The sequence below is a fragment of the Nansenia antarctica genome (genome assembly GCF_963989245.1).
Source record: "Nansenia antarctica genome assembly, chromosome: 4".
Taxonomy (NCBI): Eukaryota; Metazoa; Chordata; class Actinopteri; order Argentiniformes; family Microstomatidae; genus Nansenia; species Nansenia antarctica.
Window position 1 is genome coordinate 46,271,802 of NC_137689.1, and position 19,982 is coordinate 46,291,783.

Consider the following 19,982-nt stretch of genomic DNA (forward strand, 5'->3'; position numbering starts at 1 on the left):
TTCACGAATAAGCGGTTCTCCAGGAGCCTCTGCAGGACTAGCCGGACGTGCTGGTGGTGCTCCTCCACGGGCCGAGAAAAAATAAGAATGTCGTCAAGGTACACAACAACAAAAATGTTTAACATGTCCCGAAGGACATCGTTGACCAGGGCCTGGAAAATAGCAGGGGCATTAGATAGACCAAAAGGCATGACGCGGTATTCAAAATGGCCGAGGTGGGTGTTAAACCCGGTCTTCCACTCGTCCCCCTCCCTGATGCGGACTAGATGGTAGGCGTTACGTAGGTCCAGCTTGGTGAATACCTTGGCATGGGTGAGGGGTTCGAAGGTGGAGCTAATGAGGGGAAGGGGATAACGGTTCTTTACAGAAATGTCATTCAGAGCCCGAAAATCAATGCAAGGTCTGAGCCCACCGTCCTTCTTGGATACGAAGAAGAATCCAGCCGCGAGGGGAGAGGAGGAGGGCTGGATGATACCAGAGTTGATGGACTCCGTAATGTAGTTACGCATCGCCTCCTTTTCAGGGAGTGAGAGGCTGTAAAGTCTACCTTTAGGAAGGGTGGCACCAGGCAGGAGGTCTATAGGACAGTCATACGGGCGATGGGGTGGAAGGGAGAGTGCCTCGTCCTTGCTGAACACCTGGGCTAGGTCGTGGTAGATGTGAGGAACCCCGGTGAGGTCAGGCGGAGTGATCTTAGACTTGGGGTCGCTAGAGGGAGACAGGGCGGAGCGAAGGCAGGAGGCGTAACACGTACCTCTCCAGCCTAGGATCTGGCCCGAAGCCCAGGAGATGTGAGGTTCATGTCTCTCGAGCCAGGGTCTACCCAGCACCAGGGGAGACGTGGGGATCTGAAGGACAAAGAACCGGATCTCCTCGGTATGATTCCCAGAGATCGTAAGAGATATAAGCCCAGTGGTGTGGGTGATAGTTCCTAGGGAACGGCCATCAATGGCCCTAGGCATGATGGGGCGGTCTAGAAGGACTAGGGGGATGCCCGCCTGGTGGACTAAGTTTTCATCGATTAGACAACCATCAGCCCCGGAGTCGATGAGGGCGCTGACAGACAGGGTGTCCTTCCCCCAGGTGAGAGTGGCAGGGAATAGGCGACTGGGGGTGACCTGGGGCTGAGAGAGAGAGGTGTTGCTCACCAGTATGCCCCCTACTGGTGAGCTGGGTCTTTTGGCCGGACAGGACACGCCCGGATGATGTGCCCCTCCTTGCCGCAGTACAGGCACTGCTTGTTGAGAAGCCTCCGTTCTCGCTCCTCTCGCGAGAGCCGAGAGCGGCCGATCTCCATGGGCTCCCCAGCCCCGGAAGTAGCCACGAGAGGAGGCAGCATGGGCAGAGAAGGGGGCGGGGTCGTTCCGGCGAGATCGGTAGTGGGGCGCGTGACAGCTCGCTGGACGCGGTCGGTGCGTCGTACCTGGAGGCGTGCATCCATCCTAAGGGCCAGGGTAATCAGCTCATTAAGGGTGCCGGGATCGTCGCGCACCAACAGGTCCTTGATGGAATCATGTAACCCCTTGTGGAAAAGGCTGAGGAGGGCTCCGTCATTCCAGCCTGTCTCCGTGGCTAGAGTACGGAACTCGACCATGTACTCGGCTACAGAGCGGGAACCCTGGGAGATGGCTAACAAGCGGCCGGTTACATCCTGCCCGTCCTGGGGGTGGTCGAACACGAACCGGAACTCCGCTTTAAACAGGGGGTAATCCGTGGAGTATCTTGAACTGCTCCCGACAGCGGCTATGGCCCATTTGAGCGCTTTGTCAGCGAGTAGAGACATGATAAACGCTACCTTGGCCCCGTCGGAGGAGTACTTGGAAGGCTGGTGCGTAAATACTAATTCGCACTGGGTCAGAAAACCCCGACAACAATCAAAGTCACCATGGAATGGAGCGGGGCTGACTAACCTGGGTTCCCAGTGAGCGACAGGAGGATAGAGCGAAACGGGGTTCACAGGATCGACCGGGGGATTAGTCATCTGCCCAGATATGGAACTCGTGTCAGGGGGTGGTCTGCTGCCAGCGGCGATAAGGTCCAGAGAACGCTGGATGGAGGCGAGAGACCCGGACAGGGCGTCCATCTTCGTCTCGAGACTATTTACAGCCCCGACGGTGGCACGGGTGGTATTCTCCAGTACGGCTATCTGGCCTTGGACCGTGGGGAAGGCCTTCTGGAGCTCGGCCTGCAGACTGGTAAGTTGCGTAGCATGGCTATTTACCTCTCTGCGTAAATCTACGACTAATGGGAGAACCCCAATACCCGGGGAACCAACCTTGTTCTCTGGAGTTCCACCTTGGCTCATAATGGCTTGGACATACTGTTATGCACACCTTGAAACTGGAAAAGCCAAATGTGGTGGAACCCCAGAGAAACAGAGACAGAGGCCAGGAGAATATATAATGATTTATTATGGATTATATAAACAAAGAAATAGGCCCTACACTAACTAGTGGAAAAATAAACATAATGTGTGATGCAGGCGATAGTTATGGGGTGTGTAATTATACTATGTGTGTGTGCGTGTATGAGGTCAAGGGTGTTGTATTATGTGCTGCGATACTACCCTAGTGAGCAAAGTCCGAGATCCTTTTCGGGCCAGGGAGAGTGATCCATGAGAGAGTAGTCCAGAGGGGAGTCCAGGGGTCGAGCCAGGGAGGGAAAATCCAGATGAGAGTAGTCAGAGGGGGTCCATACAGAAAGTTATGTCCAAGCGTTGGATCTCCGTCTGTAGCAGGGTTAAGTAGGCGGCTGTCCAGGTGGTGATTGGGACAGCTGGGCTGAAACGTAATAGCCCACACCTGCTGCAAACAGAGCCAGAGATCCGGCCCACTCAATCCGGCCGGGAGGGGGCGCCAGAACGAGGCTCACGGGGGCGTGTCGGATTAGGAGGCACAACACAAACACTTTCATCCATGTCTTTTTTATTCATTTCCATTATCTTATTAAATGTTTATCTCTCTATAGCCTATATAATCTTATCATTTAATTATTATTATTATTTTTAATCTGTATTCTATTGTCCTTTTTTAACGCTATATGTAAAGCACTTTGAATTGCCTTTGTGTGCCTTGCCTTAACACACAATGAAGGGACAGAAGACATCACTGGTTCTTTTTCGGATATATTTAATTGGCACAGTTAACACAATACAGTATTCAGTGCTCCGAAACACAAGCATACCAAATGGAACACAAACAAAAAAAGTGCAAAACACACCATTTGGCGGACTTTACAAAACAAAACAAAAAAGTCTTAGCAAAGCAGAGAAAAAGGAACAGGAAGACCTTTAATAGTTAAAACCTTAAAAATAGACTTTTTCTTTCCTTTTTTTTCTTCTTAGTTTAATCTTTATTTATATATTTATATATATTCTCTCTAATTCCAACGAGCCATTTCTTCTGTACAGGTGCACTGGGGCACGTCCAAAGGTTGCTAGGATGGTCTCAGAATTGAGCGTTAGGACAGGCAGATGATGCTCTGGAACCCACCCTCCTCTGACTGGGTAAGTGTGCCACGCATGTCGACTTCCTGCTGTTACCATAGAGATACTGTTAAACATAGAGATGCACCTCTGATGGTCTGTGGGAGAATCTTGTCTTTTTTGACTTTTCACAAGCAAACAAACAAAAATGGCCGTCTCAACATTTCAACTAGTCAACATAAGAGATGGACGGGAATACCAGAGTGAGACTTCTACCTGATTCTCTGTCACAGAACATACAGACGCTGCCTTCTTCTTTATGCCCAGTAACGTGGTGTCCAAATGGTTCTGGATCATTGTTCATTTGTGTTCTAGTAATATACATTGTTGTGTTGATACCATTTCAGTTGCTGCTCTTTGCTTGAGTAATATTTTATATTAAAAAACAAATACATTGAGACTCTGATGATGTCACAAATCGCTTCATTACACAAAATAAAACAATGTGCATTATTCATTCATGATTCATTACTTGATCTGCAGCGTACAGTTATACTTTAAATCCCAGCGTTCAGGGAGACAGAACTGTTGTTATAATGGAGGGAATCCTAACTGAAGATTGGCACACGTAATTCAATTCATTTGACAAATTTCCCATTGACATCAATGGAAGATTTATGCAAAAATGTTCGGGTTATGCACACAGATCTCCAGTAAGGATTCCACTCCGAGTGAAGTGGTTTGTAGTTCAGGTGCAACATCGTTTTCCAGCACAAAAAAAACATCACAAAACAAAAAGCTAAAATCTCTTCGACCCAACATAAAAAAAGAAAGAAACAAAGTTAAAATTGTGTATGTGCCTTTGAGAGAAGGAAACAGTGTCATCATCATCATCTCTGTAGTCAGACAGTGCTTTAATGAACAGTCTACCTCTGCCGCCAAAACACAAATCAAACAAGTATCCTCCTTACTTTTATCCAATAACAAGAGATGTGTTGACCTAGTCAATATACCACAGATAATAAAACCATCTCTTTCTGTGTGTTTTCAAACTCAGTGATAGGATAAACCCAGGTAAAGGCCCAACATAGGTTTGTCTTGTTTCATTATTCAATCGCAACCTCACAGAAAAGTGGATGTGAGTGGATCACAGTAGACAGCAGGACATGGACCATGCATATAGCATAGAAAAAACTCAGTCCTCACTCAAACCTCACTCACACAATCTCTCCCGGGGACCCGTCTGCTGGCAGAACGTACAGTGGAGAGACATCTGAAACACCACGACATCCACTGAATGAAGAAGCCCACAACCATGTAGCCGTTAAGACACACTTCTCAAACAAAACAAACAATGTCTGCCAACGTCATTACACACGTAACAGCGTAACAAATGGAAATGACATTCATAACCGTGTATGCATAATCCCAGTCAGAAACAACAGTAGTGGGATCCCAAACTTCTTTGCTTCCGGTGATGTGATTTTTGAGTAGGAGATTATTGGGACATCACACACTCACTGATAAAAAAACTAAACAAAACACAAGTGAACATGCTTGCAGAGACACCACAGTCAAACGGCAACAAATAAACAGGAAGAGGCAAAAAAAAACAAAAAAACACAGGCACAAAACCCAGAAGGTGGCATACAGGTTAAGAAGTGTACAGGCGATGGGGGTTAACTGAAAAACAAAAAGGCCAGGCGACAGGGGCATATACCAACCCCCCCACACCCCCCCCCCTGCCCAGGATCAGGGTGGGAGGGGAGCGAGGAGGAGACAGGGCAAGCATGCACACACCACACCGGCTGAGAGAGGGCCCGCCCAGAGCTGTGACGCTCAACGCAGCAGCCAATGGCCAGCGGCTCCAGTCTGAGGGGGGGGGGATTGTGGAGGGGAGGGGTGTGGTCAGAGAGAGGAGCAGACACCAGTATGAACACGTCAAGGTAGGATGAGAGTGCAGGTGAGTGACATGAATCTGTTAAGCCCCCCCCCCTCCCCGGATCTCCCAGCTCAGTCCTGCTCCCAATGACATATGGGAGATGATTCTGATGGACGTCACAGAGTACACCAAGAGACACACACGCACACACACACACACATACACACACACACACACACACACACACACACACACACACACACACACACACACATTCTCATACATCACCCATACCCGCCGTTCAGCCATAAGACGGTCACACCGACATCTCTTTCGGTTTGTTTTGAAACCTGCAAATAATGGAGCTGACTTCACAGTATGGAATGCAGGCGTTGTTTCCATGGCAACCCCTCTCTTGTGGTTGGTGGGACCTCTGGATTTTGGAAGTTTTTTTCCTCTTGTGGTGGCGCTGGCTGGACCAATGAGTAAGTGAGTGAGTGACAGGTGGCGGACCCACCTACCCTGCCCTGGGTGGGATGAGGGGGTGAGGAGGAGAATGGTGTCCTGCTGGGGTCTGGTCTGGTCTAGAGGCTGGGAGGCCCAGAGTGTCTCAACTGGGCTTCCAGGTTCCTGTCACTGACCACACCCTGCTGTGCTATAGGAGGGGGCGGGGAGGGGGGGGGGAGGGGGGAGCGGAGGCCATCAGAGCGAGAGAGCCAACAAGCCTCCATGACCACGCCATCGGCAGCGTGGAGTTAGTACATCGAGAAGCGAAGCTTTGCAAAAAACAATGAAAGCAAAACTAGGAGTGAATGTTAAGAATGATAAGATTATGGGTGCTAAATTTGGGTTTGGTTTCTCATATTCTCGTATGGTTGCTTCTGGTCAGAGACCGTTGCAGAAGGAGCACACTAAGAATGGATTTGTATCGGGCTGGAAATTGAGATGCATCATAAATCGATCTCCTGTTTTTTTTGTCTCGGTCATCACTCTCTCTCTCTCTCTCTCTCTCTCTCTCTCTCTCTCTCTCTGACTCTATGACCGTAAAAGGAACGTGGGCGTTCTCCGAGGCTGCTTGCCCTGCCATTCCTGAGCCAGCCTCACACTTTTAGGAATCTGCAATTTGAAAGAAAAGGAAAAAAAAAGAAAAGAAAAGAAAGAAAAATGACAAAAAAACAACAACAAAAAAACACGTTAGAGGAGTCTCAGGGAAAGGAAATGGAGAAACACAGCAACCCAACCCTCAGATGTGGAGAGGAGGAAGACAAGTTTTTTGTGTGTGTGTGTAAACTGTCTTTGAAGTAAATACTGTTGCGGTGTTGTACGTGATGTGTACGCGCCACCTACGGCCAGTGTTGTGTCTGCTACTCCAGTAGCAGTATTATCTACTTCAGTAGCAGTATTATCTACTCCAGTAGCAGTATTATCTACTTCAGTAGCAGTATTATCCAGCGGAACCTCAAGTTCCTGTACAATTGTCACTTTTTTATTATTATCTTGAATTAAGCCTATTGTGTTATTGTCTTATTGTCTTGTGTTGCAATGTCAGGAACCAAAACCTAAGAATTGTACTCTCTTACACTTGTGTAACGTGACGTAACTATAAAACAACTTGAGACGGGTTTGATGTACGGAAACATGAGTGGAGAGGTGTGACTGCATCATTTCCACAAACTAAAAGAGCCACTCCAACTTGTAAAAACGTCAAACATGCACAAACCCATGTTATGCAATATGCAGAACAAAAAGAAGAGACTGAAGAATGACTACCAGCATGCCCAACATTCAATCCCCCCCTGTCAGACAAGTGGATGACGTGTGTGTGTGTGTGTGTGTGTGTGTGTGTGTGTGTGTGTGTGTTTGTTAATAGCATTACCACTAACAGCATTACCTACACAACCATGAGGAACTGTCGTGAAAGTAACAGCCCATTAAAAACATAGAGAAACACCTGATTGCTCAAGTTTAGAGACAAACATACAAAGTAAAATAGTTCTCTTCTCCAAGAGGCATTTGGGCCTGTTCACCTGGACGTAAGAGCTACATGCCCGGACCATTTAATGGTATAAAACAGGGCCTATGGACACATTACAAAGAGAGGGGCCGTATCAGACCATGCTTCTCAAACACTGGTTGACACTGAGATGCCATGCACCAGGGCTGCCACAGCCTTGTCACCATCCTCACCAGAGCTTCTGACATCTTAACTCAATCCTTTATTTCTTTACAACCATCCTGAAAGAAAGGCCCAGCATAGTTCAAGAAATATCACACAGGTTCCAAGTAGAGAAAAGACACAAAGACAGCCCTGCTTTGCCTTCTAGTCAAGTCATTGATGAATCTTTCCTGTAGAATATATATTAAAAAAAAAGAATCCAGGACCATTGTTGTAAACAATCGCGTCGTTTCATTATTGGGCCAGCACTAACACTGAGCTACTATACAGCATGCAGCAATTACATATGGATAGAAGAAGCGTTGCATCTGACTACTTTATGTTTTCATAACACCAGTATATTTTTGCATATTTTGTATTTTTGTGTATCAAAATACGTTTTTTTCTTTTCTTTCATACAGCAGATTAAATTACAATGTAATTCAATGTATTTTGCATAATAAAAAAGTGCACGTACTAGCATGCTTCTCTACTGGACTACAGCAAGCGACTGCGGTCTTTCTCCACAAACATAACGGTGTTTGTGAGGCCTCACACATGGAAAAATAGATATCGACTTTTCATTCCGATATCATCACTTCATCTTGGGGGGGGGGACAGTGGTACAACCATCAGATTGGGAGGGGGGGGGGGGCAGTGGTATAACCATCAGTGGTATAACATTATGATTGCTCATTACCGTGTGTGAACACACTTCAATTCAGTAGTTTAATTCCCATCTTCCGTTGACTACAGTGCCTATACAATCATATATATCTATACAATACCACCGGTTGACAGAATATAAAAGACAAAATGGGCACCAGCTTCAAGCTGTGTGAAGTGGTGAGGATATAGGAGACCTTGCATACAAAGTACAACCGAAAACAACAGTCAGAAAACTCTCATATATACAGCAATCATTGAAAAAACATAGTTTGAGGGCGATCCCCACTTGGTTTGGACTAGATTACAAGTATTGATAGTTATCCTTTACGACCACTAGGTGTCACTGCAGTAAATAAGAGGAAGAACTTCGCACTGTCGCAACTATAGGGTGAGACACCTTCTTCTCAGCTGTCCTCTCTCCTCTCCTGATGCCAGCCCCGCCCCCCCAACACACACACGCGGCACCGCCAATCTCAGTGCGTGAGGTCTGTCTCGACTACGTGTGTGTGTGTGTGTTTCTTTCACATTCAAGGGGATTGAAAGGTTTGTGACAGTAAGCGCAAGGGGATAAGACGCCGCTCTACATGTCCCAGGATGCTTTGCACAGGTGGGACACGCGCACTACGACATGTGGCAGACGGAGACATCTGACTGACCCATCGCTCAGGGAGAGAGAGAGAGAGAGAGAGAGAGAGAGAGAGAGGGGAGAGACAGAGCGTGGGAGTGTATTCTCTCTGGTCTGAACAACCGGTGACCCACCCCCCCGATCACTCCACCCACCCCCACCTCCCCCTCCACCCCCCGCCAAACGCCTCTGATCCAGTGAAGTGAACGTCTGGCCGCCCTGCCTCCCCCCTGCCCCCCCCCCCCCCCCCCCCGTCAGTTAAATGTATGTCATAGCACCTTTGGCGTTGGTTTCCAAAAAGACCTCTACGTAGGACGAAGGCACGTAGCCCTCCTCCTCCTCGTTCCTGCGGACGCGCGTCCACCCGTCGCCCTTGTCCTCCTCGATCACGTACAGCAGCTCCCCCTCCGTCACTGAGATGGTCCCCTCATTATGACCTGGGGGGGGGGGGGGGAGAGAGAGAAGGAGAGGGAGGGAGAGAGAGATAGGGAGAAAGGGAGAGAGAGACAGAGAGAGAGAGGTAGGGAGAGACAGAGAGAGATAGGGAGAGAGGGAGAGAGGTAGGGAGAGACAGAGAGAGATAGGGAGAGAGGGAGAGAGAGAGAGAGAGGGAGGGAGGGAGAGACAGAGAGATAGGGAAAGAGGTAGAGAGAGAGAGAGAGAGGGAGAGAGGGAGGGAGAGATAGAGAGAGAGAGATAGGGAGAGAGGGAGAGAGATAGAAAGAGAGAGAGAGATAGGGAGAGAGGGAGGGAGAGATAGAGAGAGAGAGAGAGAGAGAGAGAGGGAGAGAGGGAGAGAGATAGAGAGAGAGAGAGAGAGAGGGAGAGAGGGAGAGAGAGATAGAGAGAGAGAGAGAGGGAGAGAGGGAGAGAGAGATAGAGAGAGAGAGGGGGGCATAGTCTTGTCAGAAAGTGAAATGGTGGTTTCCAAACAGAGAGGTTGGTGTGTGCTGCGCTCCTGTCAGGGTTCACGTGACAGAGAGTGAGTGAGGCTGGAGGTGTGTCACCTTCGAAGGAGTAGATGGCCTTGCAGGTGCCGATGGTGGGCAGCGTCTCGTCGTCGTCAAACTCGTCGTCGAACTCGGGGGGGTTGGGGTTGGCGCCCTTCACCACCACCGCCGCCGCCGGGGGCGTCACCTCTGAACTCTGCTCCTCTGTGTAACTGCCATCAGGGCTGCTCAAGCACCAACAAACACACCGTAACTATAGCAACAGCACCACATACTGAGGGAAGATAATGTGCGATGTACTGTATGTGTGTGTGTGTGTGTGTGTGTGTGTGTGTGCGTGTGTGTCTGTGTGTGTGTGTGTGTCCGTGTGTGCGTTGTTTTTTTTTTGGGGGGGGGGGGTGGGGGGGGCTTCTCTTTTGATGCGTATAAGGACATTTGTTATGTATCCAAACTGTTGAAATACCAAACGCTGTGTGACGCTTTAAACAACTGTGGCTACAAATCGTGACGTTACAATTATAAGGTTCTATCTAAATGTTTGTCAAAATTTCATTTTTTACATAATCTGATCCATTAGGTGTTTATTAATGCCTGTGTGGTGTTATTTTTAAAATGTTTACATTTTTTAGTTAGTAATTCATAAAATACAAAGGTCCCATCTCACAAAACATCATGGAATGTAAAAACTTTGACGCTCAATATCTCTGAACTACCCTAAACGGAGATAGAACCTTATAATTCTAAGCTCACGAAATGTAGAATCGTTGCTCTAACCCAGCGGTTCCCAAACTGTGGGTCGCGACCCCCTAGTGGGGCGCGGGGGTACTGCAGGGGGGGCGCAGAAATAATGGGAGGGGGAAAAAATGCACACACAAGAGCTGTAAACAAACACTGCTTGCTTAAGGTTACCATCAGGGGTGTTGTGGGCGTTGGATGATAAAAATGAGAACCTGAATGGAGCGCAGGCCATAAACTGTAACAAAGAGGCAGCGAGGGGGCTCCATTCACGTCATTGACGCGCGCTCCATTCACGTCATTGACGCGCGCACTCCCTCCTCCAGCTATCTAGCAGCAACAACAACAATGGATAAGTTTATGAAAGAGCCAGAAGCTAAACGAAAAGCGAAGGAGCCCATGACAAACGTCCCAAAGCCAAAGTCAAGAAAGTATGACGATACATACCTCTCCCTGGGCTTCACGTCTAATGTGGTCGGTGCGGAGGAACGACCACTGTGTGTCCTCTGTCTCAAAACTTTAGCGGCAGAAAGCATGAAGCCTAGCAAGTTGAAACGTCACTTGGAGACCACACACCCGACTGATGTGAAGAAGCCCCTCGATTTCTTCAAGAGAAAACTCCAAGAATACCGTGGTCAGCAGAGCCGTTTCGTTAAAACAGCATCTGTTACGTCTAATGCTCAACTTGCCTCCTACAAAGTGGCATATCGTATCGCCCAGTCTAAAAAACCACACACCATCGCTGAGGAGTTAATACTCCCTGCTGCAATAGATATGGTTTCACATATGATAGACGAGGCAACAGCCCAAAAACTCAAAGCTATCCCCCTGTCAAACAACACTATTGCGAGACGCATCAATGACATCTCAGAAGACATGAAAGAGCAGCTTGTTGAGAAAATAAAAGACCAACGCTTTGCGCTCCAGGTAGACGAGGCCACAGATAGTAACAAGGACTGTCTGTTAATAGCGTATGTCAGATACATTGATGCGGAGGGTTTGAGCGAGGATTTGATATTTTGCAACTATGTCCCAAACAGAGCAACAGCTGATGAACTGTTCAAAATCATAGACAAATACCTGAGTGAAGCCGATCTGAAATGGGAGGACTGTGTGGGGATATGCACCGACGGTGCCCAGGCCATGGCAGGAAAACGGGGAGGGCTCCAGACGCTCATCAAGCGCGTTGCACCGAAAGCAGTGTGGACTCACTGCATAATACACAGGGAGGCACTCGCGTCAAAGCAGCTGAGTCCAGAGTTGAATGACGTTTTGTCTCATGTTATCACCACCGTCAATTACATAAAAACAAGACCACTGAAAGCTCGCATTTTTTCCGCTTTGTGCGAGGAGATGGGCTCCGAGCACACAGCCGTGCTATTTCACAGCGAGTCGCGTTGGCTCTCTCGCGGAAAGGTGCTGTCCAGGGTGCTATCGCTGAAAGATGAGATCCGAATCTACTTGGAGGAGGAAGGGAACGAACTTGCCAGCAAGTTTAATGATGAAGACTTCCTCATGAAATTGGCCTACCTAAGCGACATGTTTGAGAAGCTCAATGAATTGAATCTACAGTTGCAGGGCAACAACACACACCTTCCACATCTGGCAGACAGGATACAATCTTTCACACGGAAACTGGACATGTGGGGCAGGAGACTTGAACAGGGGGACATCGACTCATTTGGGAATCTGAAGGCATTCATCGAGACCAATGAGCTGCAGAGCACAGTGGTTCCATGTATGAGAGAGCACATCTCAGCCCTGAAACAAAGCTTCCAGAAATACTTCTCTGTGGATGACAGTGCCAAATACGACTGGATTAGAGATCCATTTGTTGCACCACCACCTGCCATGTTCAGCACTGCGGAAGAGGAACAGTACATCGACATGACTTCAGAGTCAACCATGAGGCTGCAGTTCACATCCACGACTTTGGCTGGGTTTTGGATTGGAGTGGAGAAGGACTACCCTCTCATTGGACAGAAAGCTGTGGGAATACTGCTGCCTTTTGCAACATCGTACCTGTGTGAGATAGGCTTTTCTGCTGTTGCTGCTATCAAAAGCAAATACAGGTCGAAGTTGAACATTGAGAATGAACTGAGAGTGGCAGTCTCAAAACAACAACCCCGCTTTGAGAAGATTTGCAAGGCAAAGCAAGCACACACAAGTCATTGATCGTAATTGTGATAGAAATGTGAGGAGTAAGAATAGTGATGCAGTAGAAATTAGTTAATGTTGATATGTTGAATATTTCAGTGGCACAGGATCATTTGCCAAGCACTTATGTTCCTTTTCAAACCATAATAAAATATAAAACTATAGTTGGATATACTGTATGTGTCTTGTTATTATTAGAAGAGAAAATGTAATGTTTTTACAACTTTATACAATTAATTATATCAATCTAGGTGGGAACCGGGTTAGGGGGGGCTCGAAAATATTTCCAATTACCCAAGGGGGGCCTGATTGAAAAAGTTTGGGAACCACTGCTCTAACCTTTGGTAGCTTGGGACATGTACATCAAATGTGTGTGCGTGGCCTGCAAGTTTGTGGACTTAAAATGTTTTTAAAAAAAAGGCCGAACTAACAAAATACTGTTCAGTGTTCAGCTATAACTGGTCGTCTCTACATCTGGAAACGCAGACGCTACCTTTACCCTTGATGGGCATATGGTGGGCTCACCCTCTGTTGCTGTTAAGACCTCTTTTAAGTCATAATTTTGGATCTTGCATGATATGTATCCTACTTGTCGATCCAAATAAAGCATTAAACTGTGTGTCCGTGTGTGCGTGTCCGTGTATGTGTGTGTGTGTGTGTGTCCGTGTGTGTGTGTGTCCGTGTGTGTGTGTGTCTGTGTGTGTGTCTGTGTGTGTGTGTCCGTGTGTGTGTGTGTGTGTCCGTGTCTGTGTGTCCGTGTGTGTCCGTGTGTGTGTGTGTGTGTGTGTGTGTGTACTGTACCTCTCTCTGTCCTGGGCACAGTTGTTGCTGAGTGGGGGTGTGTTGTTGCTCAGCGGCGGTGTGTTGTTGTGGGTCTCGTACAGCGCGCTCTGTCGCCGGGGGGGGTCGCTCTTAGACGGCAACCGCCCCTCCACCTCCGCCAGCCAGCCCTGGGGCGCGCGCACACACACACACACACACACGTCAGTGTCCTCTTTACACACACACTCACACTATGAGCGGCGGCAGCCTAGAGGTTAGTGAGGCTAGTGATCGGAAGGTGTGCTGGTTCGATCCCGGCCTCAGGAGAGAGCTGCGTGGGCACTTGAGCAAGGCACTTAACGTCTAATTGCTCCAGGGGCGACTTTGGCTGACCCTGTGTCTAGAGCGAAACATACCACATCCCAACAATTGACTGACAAAATCCCTCAGACTCACCTCAAACTTCTGCAGCTCAGACTGAAGTCTATCCATGTTCTGCGCGATCTCCGCTAGTCTGGGGTCTACACTTGTGGGGTCTCCCATCTGGGGGTTCTTCACATACACATCTTTCATCTTAGTGAGGGCATCCCTGAGAGAGAGAGAGAGAGAGAGAGAGAGAGAGAGAGAGAGAGAGAGAGAGAGAGAGAGAGAGACATATATAAACACACAGACATATACACACACACACACCCCCATACAGAATAGAGGATACAAGAAACTCAAAGTGGTGCCTAAACATTGAGTGGGGGGGGGGGGGGTAACAGGCACTTTACAGGTGAACAACAGAATGACAGCCTCCAAATCAAAGATGCACATTGCCACTCCCGTAGATTAAGCCACGATTGTCCTTTTCTTGCTTGAACCAAGTGTTGTATTTCCATATCAAATATACTGAGAATTTAAGTATGTATCTCTACATTCTGGGAAATCGTAGCTAACAGTTCAGTCTGCCTGGGGACAGTGCCAATGACTTGTTGCGCACTTACTAAAGTGTAGCGCTTCCTGTCACCACATTTGTTTGCCAAGATTAGTGATCTCATAAAGGGTGTCGACTTTGTATATAAGGGGTGTGCTCAGAGAAGGAGGAGGGCTCTGGGGCTCTGGATTTTTGCAAACTCTCGACTGCTGTCATGTAACTTTATTAATGAAAGGCTTCAAGCTAATTTGATCAATCTTCTTGTGTTCAATATTCAATGTCAATAGAGAAGAAACCAGATTAAATCCACCACACAAGCTTCCTTTGTTTCACTCTTTCTAGCTCACTCATTCTAGCTTTCATTTCTGCACTGTAAAAAAAACAACTACGCTTTATTCAGTAGAGTCAGTATTCTGAATTGTTCAGACAGGAACATTTAAATTACTATGAGTGAACGTAAAAATGTACATCAGAGGAATGGAATGGACCCCAATAAGTTCTAAACAGACAATTGTGAATAAACTGAAATTGCAATTCGTTGTTGGGACAACATTGTGGATTTGTGCTAACCATAACCCAAAATGTGTTCATGGACATTGGCTCTGATTGCACACAGCGCGTGCGATCTCTAAAGAACAAACTCTTGATTTAATGCTTGTGTGGACAATAACTTGGTTACTTTCTTGATTCTTTTCTTTTGTTTTGTTATCTTGATTTGGCATAAGGCATTATGTCCACGGTGACATGCTTTCTTTTTGTACGGTTGTCACGTCGGCAACATTTTTGTTCACACTTTGCGAAGTATTTTTTACATACATTCAGGAGAACCGTTGTGGTAAAGAACAACAATTATTTTGTTTGTTGTTGTCCCCCAGGAGTCTATTTCCCTGCCGTATAATAAAGCACAATGCTAGCTAGGCCTTGTAGAGGAGGGGCGATCAGGTCAGTAGGAAGTAGTCATGTATTTTAGTTCTCACAGTCGATATTAACCCTCTATGGCATGACTTTTTATTTTAGGGTGTAAAGAATATTTCACCCCACTTTTTCCCCCCAATCGCCTGGTTACGCGTTTCAGCTAGCTAGCTAGTCACGGCTACTGTTAGGTTCACGACTGTTGTTCGTTGTGTTGTTGTTGTTCATTGATTGGCCGCTTGGCCACAACTGATTTGCATATTAGCGGCCCCAAAGGATTCTGGGCCCAATTTATGTGAGTTGTATGGGTCAAACCGTAGCTGTGTCGTACCGGGGGAAGTATGGGGTAGTTCGAGTTCAAAGGGATAACCCAAGCTAAAACTGTGCCTTGAATTGTGACTGTGTCAGTGTTCGATGCCGTGCAACGGTCAATAAAAGCTCGTGTGATTACACTTAGTGTGCGGAGTCCAATCCATTTCCACGTTACAGTACTACTGATTCATTTCAGAATTTAGGTTATATAATTATCTTGACTAATGAAAAAAAGTGAATGGGGTGGAAAGAAAAATGATTAATGTTGATTAATGTTGATGAAATTCATTATTGTGGTGAATGTTATCGCCTTGTTACTGTTATGTTCACTACTGTTGTTCACTGCGTTGTTGTTATTCATTGATTGGCCGCTTGGCCACAACTGATTTGCATATTAGCGGCCCCAAAGGATTATGGGCACATTCTATGTAAGTTGTATGGGTCAAACCGTAGCTGTGTCGTACAGGGGGAAGTATGGGGTAGTTCGAGTTCAAAGGGATAACCCAAGCTAAAACTGTGCCTTGAATTGTGACTGTGTCAGTGTTCGATGCCGTGCAACGGTCAATAAAAGCTCGTGTGATTACACTTAGTGTGCAGAGTCCAATCCATTTCCACGTTACAGTACTACTGATTCATTTCAGAATTTAGGTTATATAATTATCTTGACTAATGAAAAAAAGTGAATGGGGTGGAAAGAAAAATGATTATATTCTTGATTAGCTTTTTGTAGTTCTGTGAACAACACCATTTCCAAACAAATCTGCATTGGCAGAATGAAGAATTAAACGTGATGACCATTGGCAGGACAAACTAATATTAGTTGGAACAACATTCTAATATTAGTTGGACCAACAATCTAATATCAGTTGGACCAACAATCTAATATGAGTTGGACCAACGACCTAATATGAGTTGGACCAACAATCTAATATGAGTTGGACCAACGATCTAATATGAGTTGGACCAACATTCTAATATTAGTTGGAACAACAAACTCAAAATTCTTAGTGCATAAGGTTGCCTTGAATTTTTTAATATTCTCAACTATTCTTCTTTTAGAGTGTGTCCTTGGTCTGGTCCAGGGGTCCCCAAACTATGGCCCGCGGGCCGAACACGGCCCACCCCCACACTTGGACCGGCCCTTTGAACAACGTCGCCCCCACACACTCTCAACAATGCCAGAAACATATTTTGAACATTCAACTTTAAATATATGTTTTAATCATATCATATCTGTATTTGATATTAAAGGTTGGCTTTCAAATTAAAATGTCCCTTAGTTATAAACTATTTTCATTAATAACATTATTAGTTAGTTTCACCCGCCCACAGAATGCGGTACATTCAACGTAACGTTCCATAGTGAACGAGCCCGGATCTGTAGCAGGTGCATGCGAGCTAGAACGAAAATTCAGAGAGATGAAAAATGGAAAAATTGATTCAGAATGCAGGGTTTTTAACCAACAGTGCACAAGTGATTATTATTGTTAAATGCAAAGAAGTTTGTCAATAAATGTATGAATGTGATCGCGGAGGAGGTGTGTCCCGTGAGTCTGTCCTCAAGTAGGCACCAGATAAATTGAAACAATGGGGGATAGATAATGTAGATGCACAGCTGCAGGAGAAAACGAAATAATTTTACCGATATGTTCATGATCTGTGTCAAGCAGGGTTTTTCCTGCATAGAGAATTATGAGGCGGCCGCCTCCGTCATATTTCTTGCCGCCTCCAGCTCTCGACAAAACTCTGACGGTCGTATTAAACTCGGTGGATTTCTGTCATTTCTGACTGCAATTGCGGCACTGCGCCGACGTGGTGGCGGGGGCGCTGTTTCGCAAATAAGTTAGCTTTCGTGTTTGCTAGTGAAACAGCTGATAGTTGATGTTGACTGCTCAAGGAGAATACATATTTGAAAGTACAGAATGCCTGAGAGCCTTATATTGCATTATATTACATTACATTTTGAATGGTCATCTGGTGCCTGAATATTGTGTTTTCCTTTACATAAATAATGACATTTCCACCATAAATTGATGCAGAAAGGGCACAAATTGCATCTAAATTCACCAGAATGCAAGAAATTAAGTGTTTGATGCTCGTTTAAGGACCCCCAGACAGCCCTGCTCCATGGGTCCCCCCGTGTATGATGAGGGTCCTCCCTCATGTATCAGACTGTAAAACTGATTATATTTCATTGACATATCACTATAGGTATAAATTCCATCCAAATTCAACTGTTTAGACTTTGTTTGCATCCACCAGTGCTCTCCTGCGCGCAATTGCTTTGCGCAACCGCCTCCATTCCACTCCGTTCCATATTATTTTATGTTAGAGACCGACCCAGGCCCCCTATCACAGAAAGGAAAAATGATGTGGCCCTCACAGAAAAAAGTTTGGGGACCCCTGGTCACTCTGGTCTATAGAAATCTGATTTATACATGCATCATTAGCCAATGGTTTTGCAATTTTTAACTGGATGTACAGTTTGCTCTGGTACTGTAGGTATGTTAACACTAGAACAGCCGTGGGTGGGGTCATTTGACCCTGTGAGTTTTTTTAAAATTTTTATATCTTTGCACTTGATCAGATTTCAGGACCCTCCTTTCATGACTTTTCCTAGATATGTGCGTTCTACCACCCAGTATCCTTACATATGCAAAATCACATCAGGATAAGCTAGTATAAAGCTATTTTACAGCTTTTCTGTGTAGGAGGCAGGCTAATTTACAAGATGGCCAACTAGTGGCCGTTGTGTGTAAATAGCAGCTTCCCGTTGTAAAGACTATGGTCATTTAGCCCCTGAGGCCTCTTATAGGAGGTAAAAAAGGCTGTTCTAGTGTCAACCCTAGCTCTGACCCTAACCCTAACTGCAGGCTGTTCTGGTGTGAACCCTAGCTCTGACCCTAACCCTAACTACAGGCTGTTCTGGTGTGAACCCTAGCTCTGACCCTAACCCTAACTGCAGGCTGTTCTGGTGTGAACCCTAGCTCTGACCCTAACCCTAACTACAGGCTGTTCTGGTGTGAACTCTCCTTATACCTCTGGTCCGTCTCCTTCTGGATGTCCTTGTTGAAGTCGTCTATCTTGTTCTGCAGCTTCTTCCTGCGCTGCTCTGGAGGCAGGTGGCTGAAGTCCTCCGGCCCGGAGCCCTGAGAGAGAGAGAGACACACCATCACACCTGCTCCCTCCTCCTCTCTGCCAACCAACCCACAGAAGACAACACACACATTCTACCATCTCTCTCAGATGAAACCCAACGAGTGCAGGTGTTGTGTTTCTAGGATGATTCTATTTAGCACGGTTGTACGTTAGGTGCGGTATCCCCAACCCCACCCCCCGCATTAGTTAATTGCTCTCTGATAAAGCGTTTACAAAGCTAGCTGGATGGGGTGGATGGCCGGTCACGAAAGACTTCAATTTGAAGAGAGAGCGCGCAGCTGTTCTACCACAGAGCCGTCGAGGTTTCTCTGTGTTACAGGCAAGCCGGCGACCTTTAACCTATTCAGTGCCAAACCCAAAAACAAGCAGTCAGTGAACATAGGAGGAAATACAATACGCCTTATCACATGACCTCCTATTCATTCTAATCCTATTTCAGGGTCAATAAATGACTTAGAGACACAAAGCCGACTGGTTTTAAAAGGTAGAGTGTTGGTGAAATGGAAACCTGCCGGGGGCCGTCTGAGGACAGAGAGGGTTAGGTTTCTCCGGATGAGGGAGTTCACCTGGACAGAATATTCGATCGATCGGACGAGTCGTTCTCTGTGCTTGCAGCACTTAACAAAAAAACAAAACAAAAAAAACATGCTTATATGCTGAGAACGGGTGATGCCGGGTTAGTTCATTTTTCCATAAACACGTTTGTAAATAGGTTACAGGCATTTGTATCACATTGTTCTCAGTATCATAATTGGGTGGTGATTATCGATTCATTTACAGTACATTCTAATTAACTTTGGCTTTCCCTTACGTTGTCATAACAACATTTCAGATCAGTTTGGATTTGCCGTGTGGTATTTACTCATCATCCTATGCTTGGACTGGATAGGTTAAGGCTCAGATTAAAACCCTATGGAACATGGTCAAACATCCTACTGGCCCAGAGGTCAAGGGTCACTGTGCTTGGGTTTATGTCCTACTGCAGCAGGTTGCTATGGTGACCCTCTCCCTCTCCCTCTGCCTCGCTAACACTTACCAGGCATGCAGCACAACAAAACAACATGCTCTATCACATGCCAACATATACAACATACTATTTCATAAAACGCTAATACTACTGTCAAACTGTAGACGACATAAAACAAGCACATGCTGTTGTTTCTGGTAGAGATTTTTGTTCAAAATGATTCGACACACACATTATTGTCATAAAACAAAGGGAACACTTCACGAAACAAAATTCAGATACTTTCTCACCCGGTAACTTACCTGTTTAATATCAAGTTCGCACTCATTCAACTCAACTTCAACTTTTTAATGAATT

At 46.3% G+C, this 19,982-nt stretch overlaps 1 protein-coding gene across 1 annotated transcript in view; it reads right to left on the reverse strand.

Annotated features, from left to right (window-relative positions):
* Window positions 1-9,013: 9,013 nt before the first annotated feature.
* Window positions 9,014-19,982, reverse strand: part of fnbp1b (formin binding protein 1b) — a gene marked incomplete at both ends in the record, with an annotated part of 62,299 nt that continues 51,330 nt past the window's right edge. Inside the window, 5 exons of the mRNA XM_080527951.1 lie at window positions 9,014-9,192; window positions 9,763-9,929; window positions 13,399-13,547; window positions 13,816-13,948; window positions 18,539-18,648. Of these exons, the coding sequence (XP_080384077.1) occupies window positions 9,014-9,192; window positions 9,763-9,929; window positions 13,399-13,547; window positions 13,816-13,948; window positions 18,539-18,648 (738 nt within the window). The remainder of the gene's footprint in view (window positions 9,193-9,762; window positions 9,930-13,398; window positions 13,548-13,815; window positions 13,949-18,538; window positions 18,649-19,982) is intronic.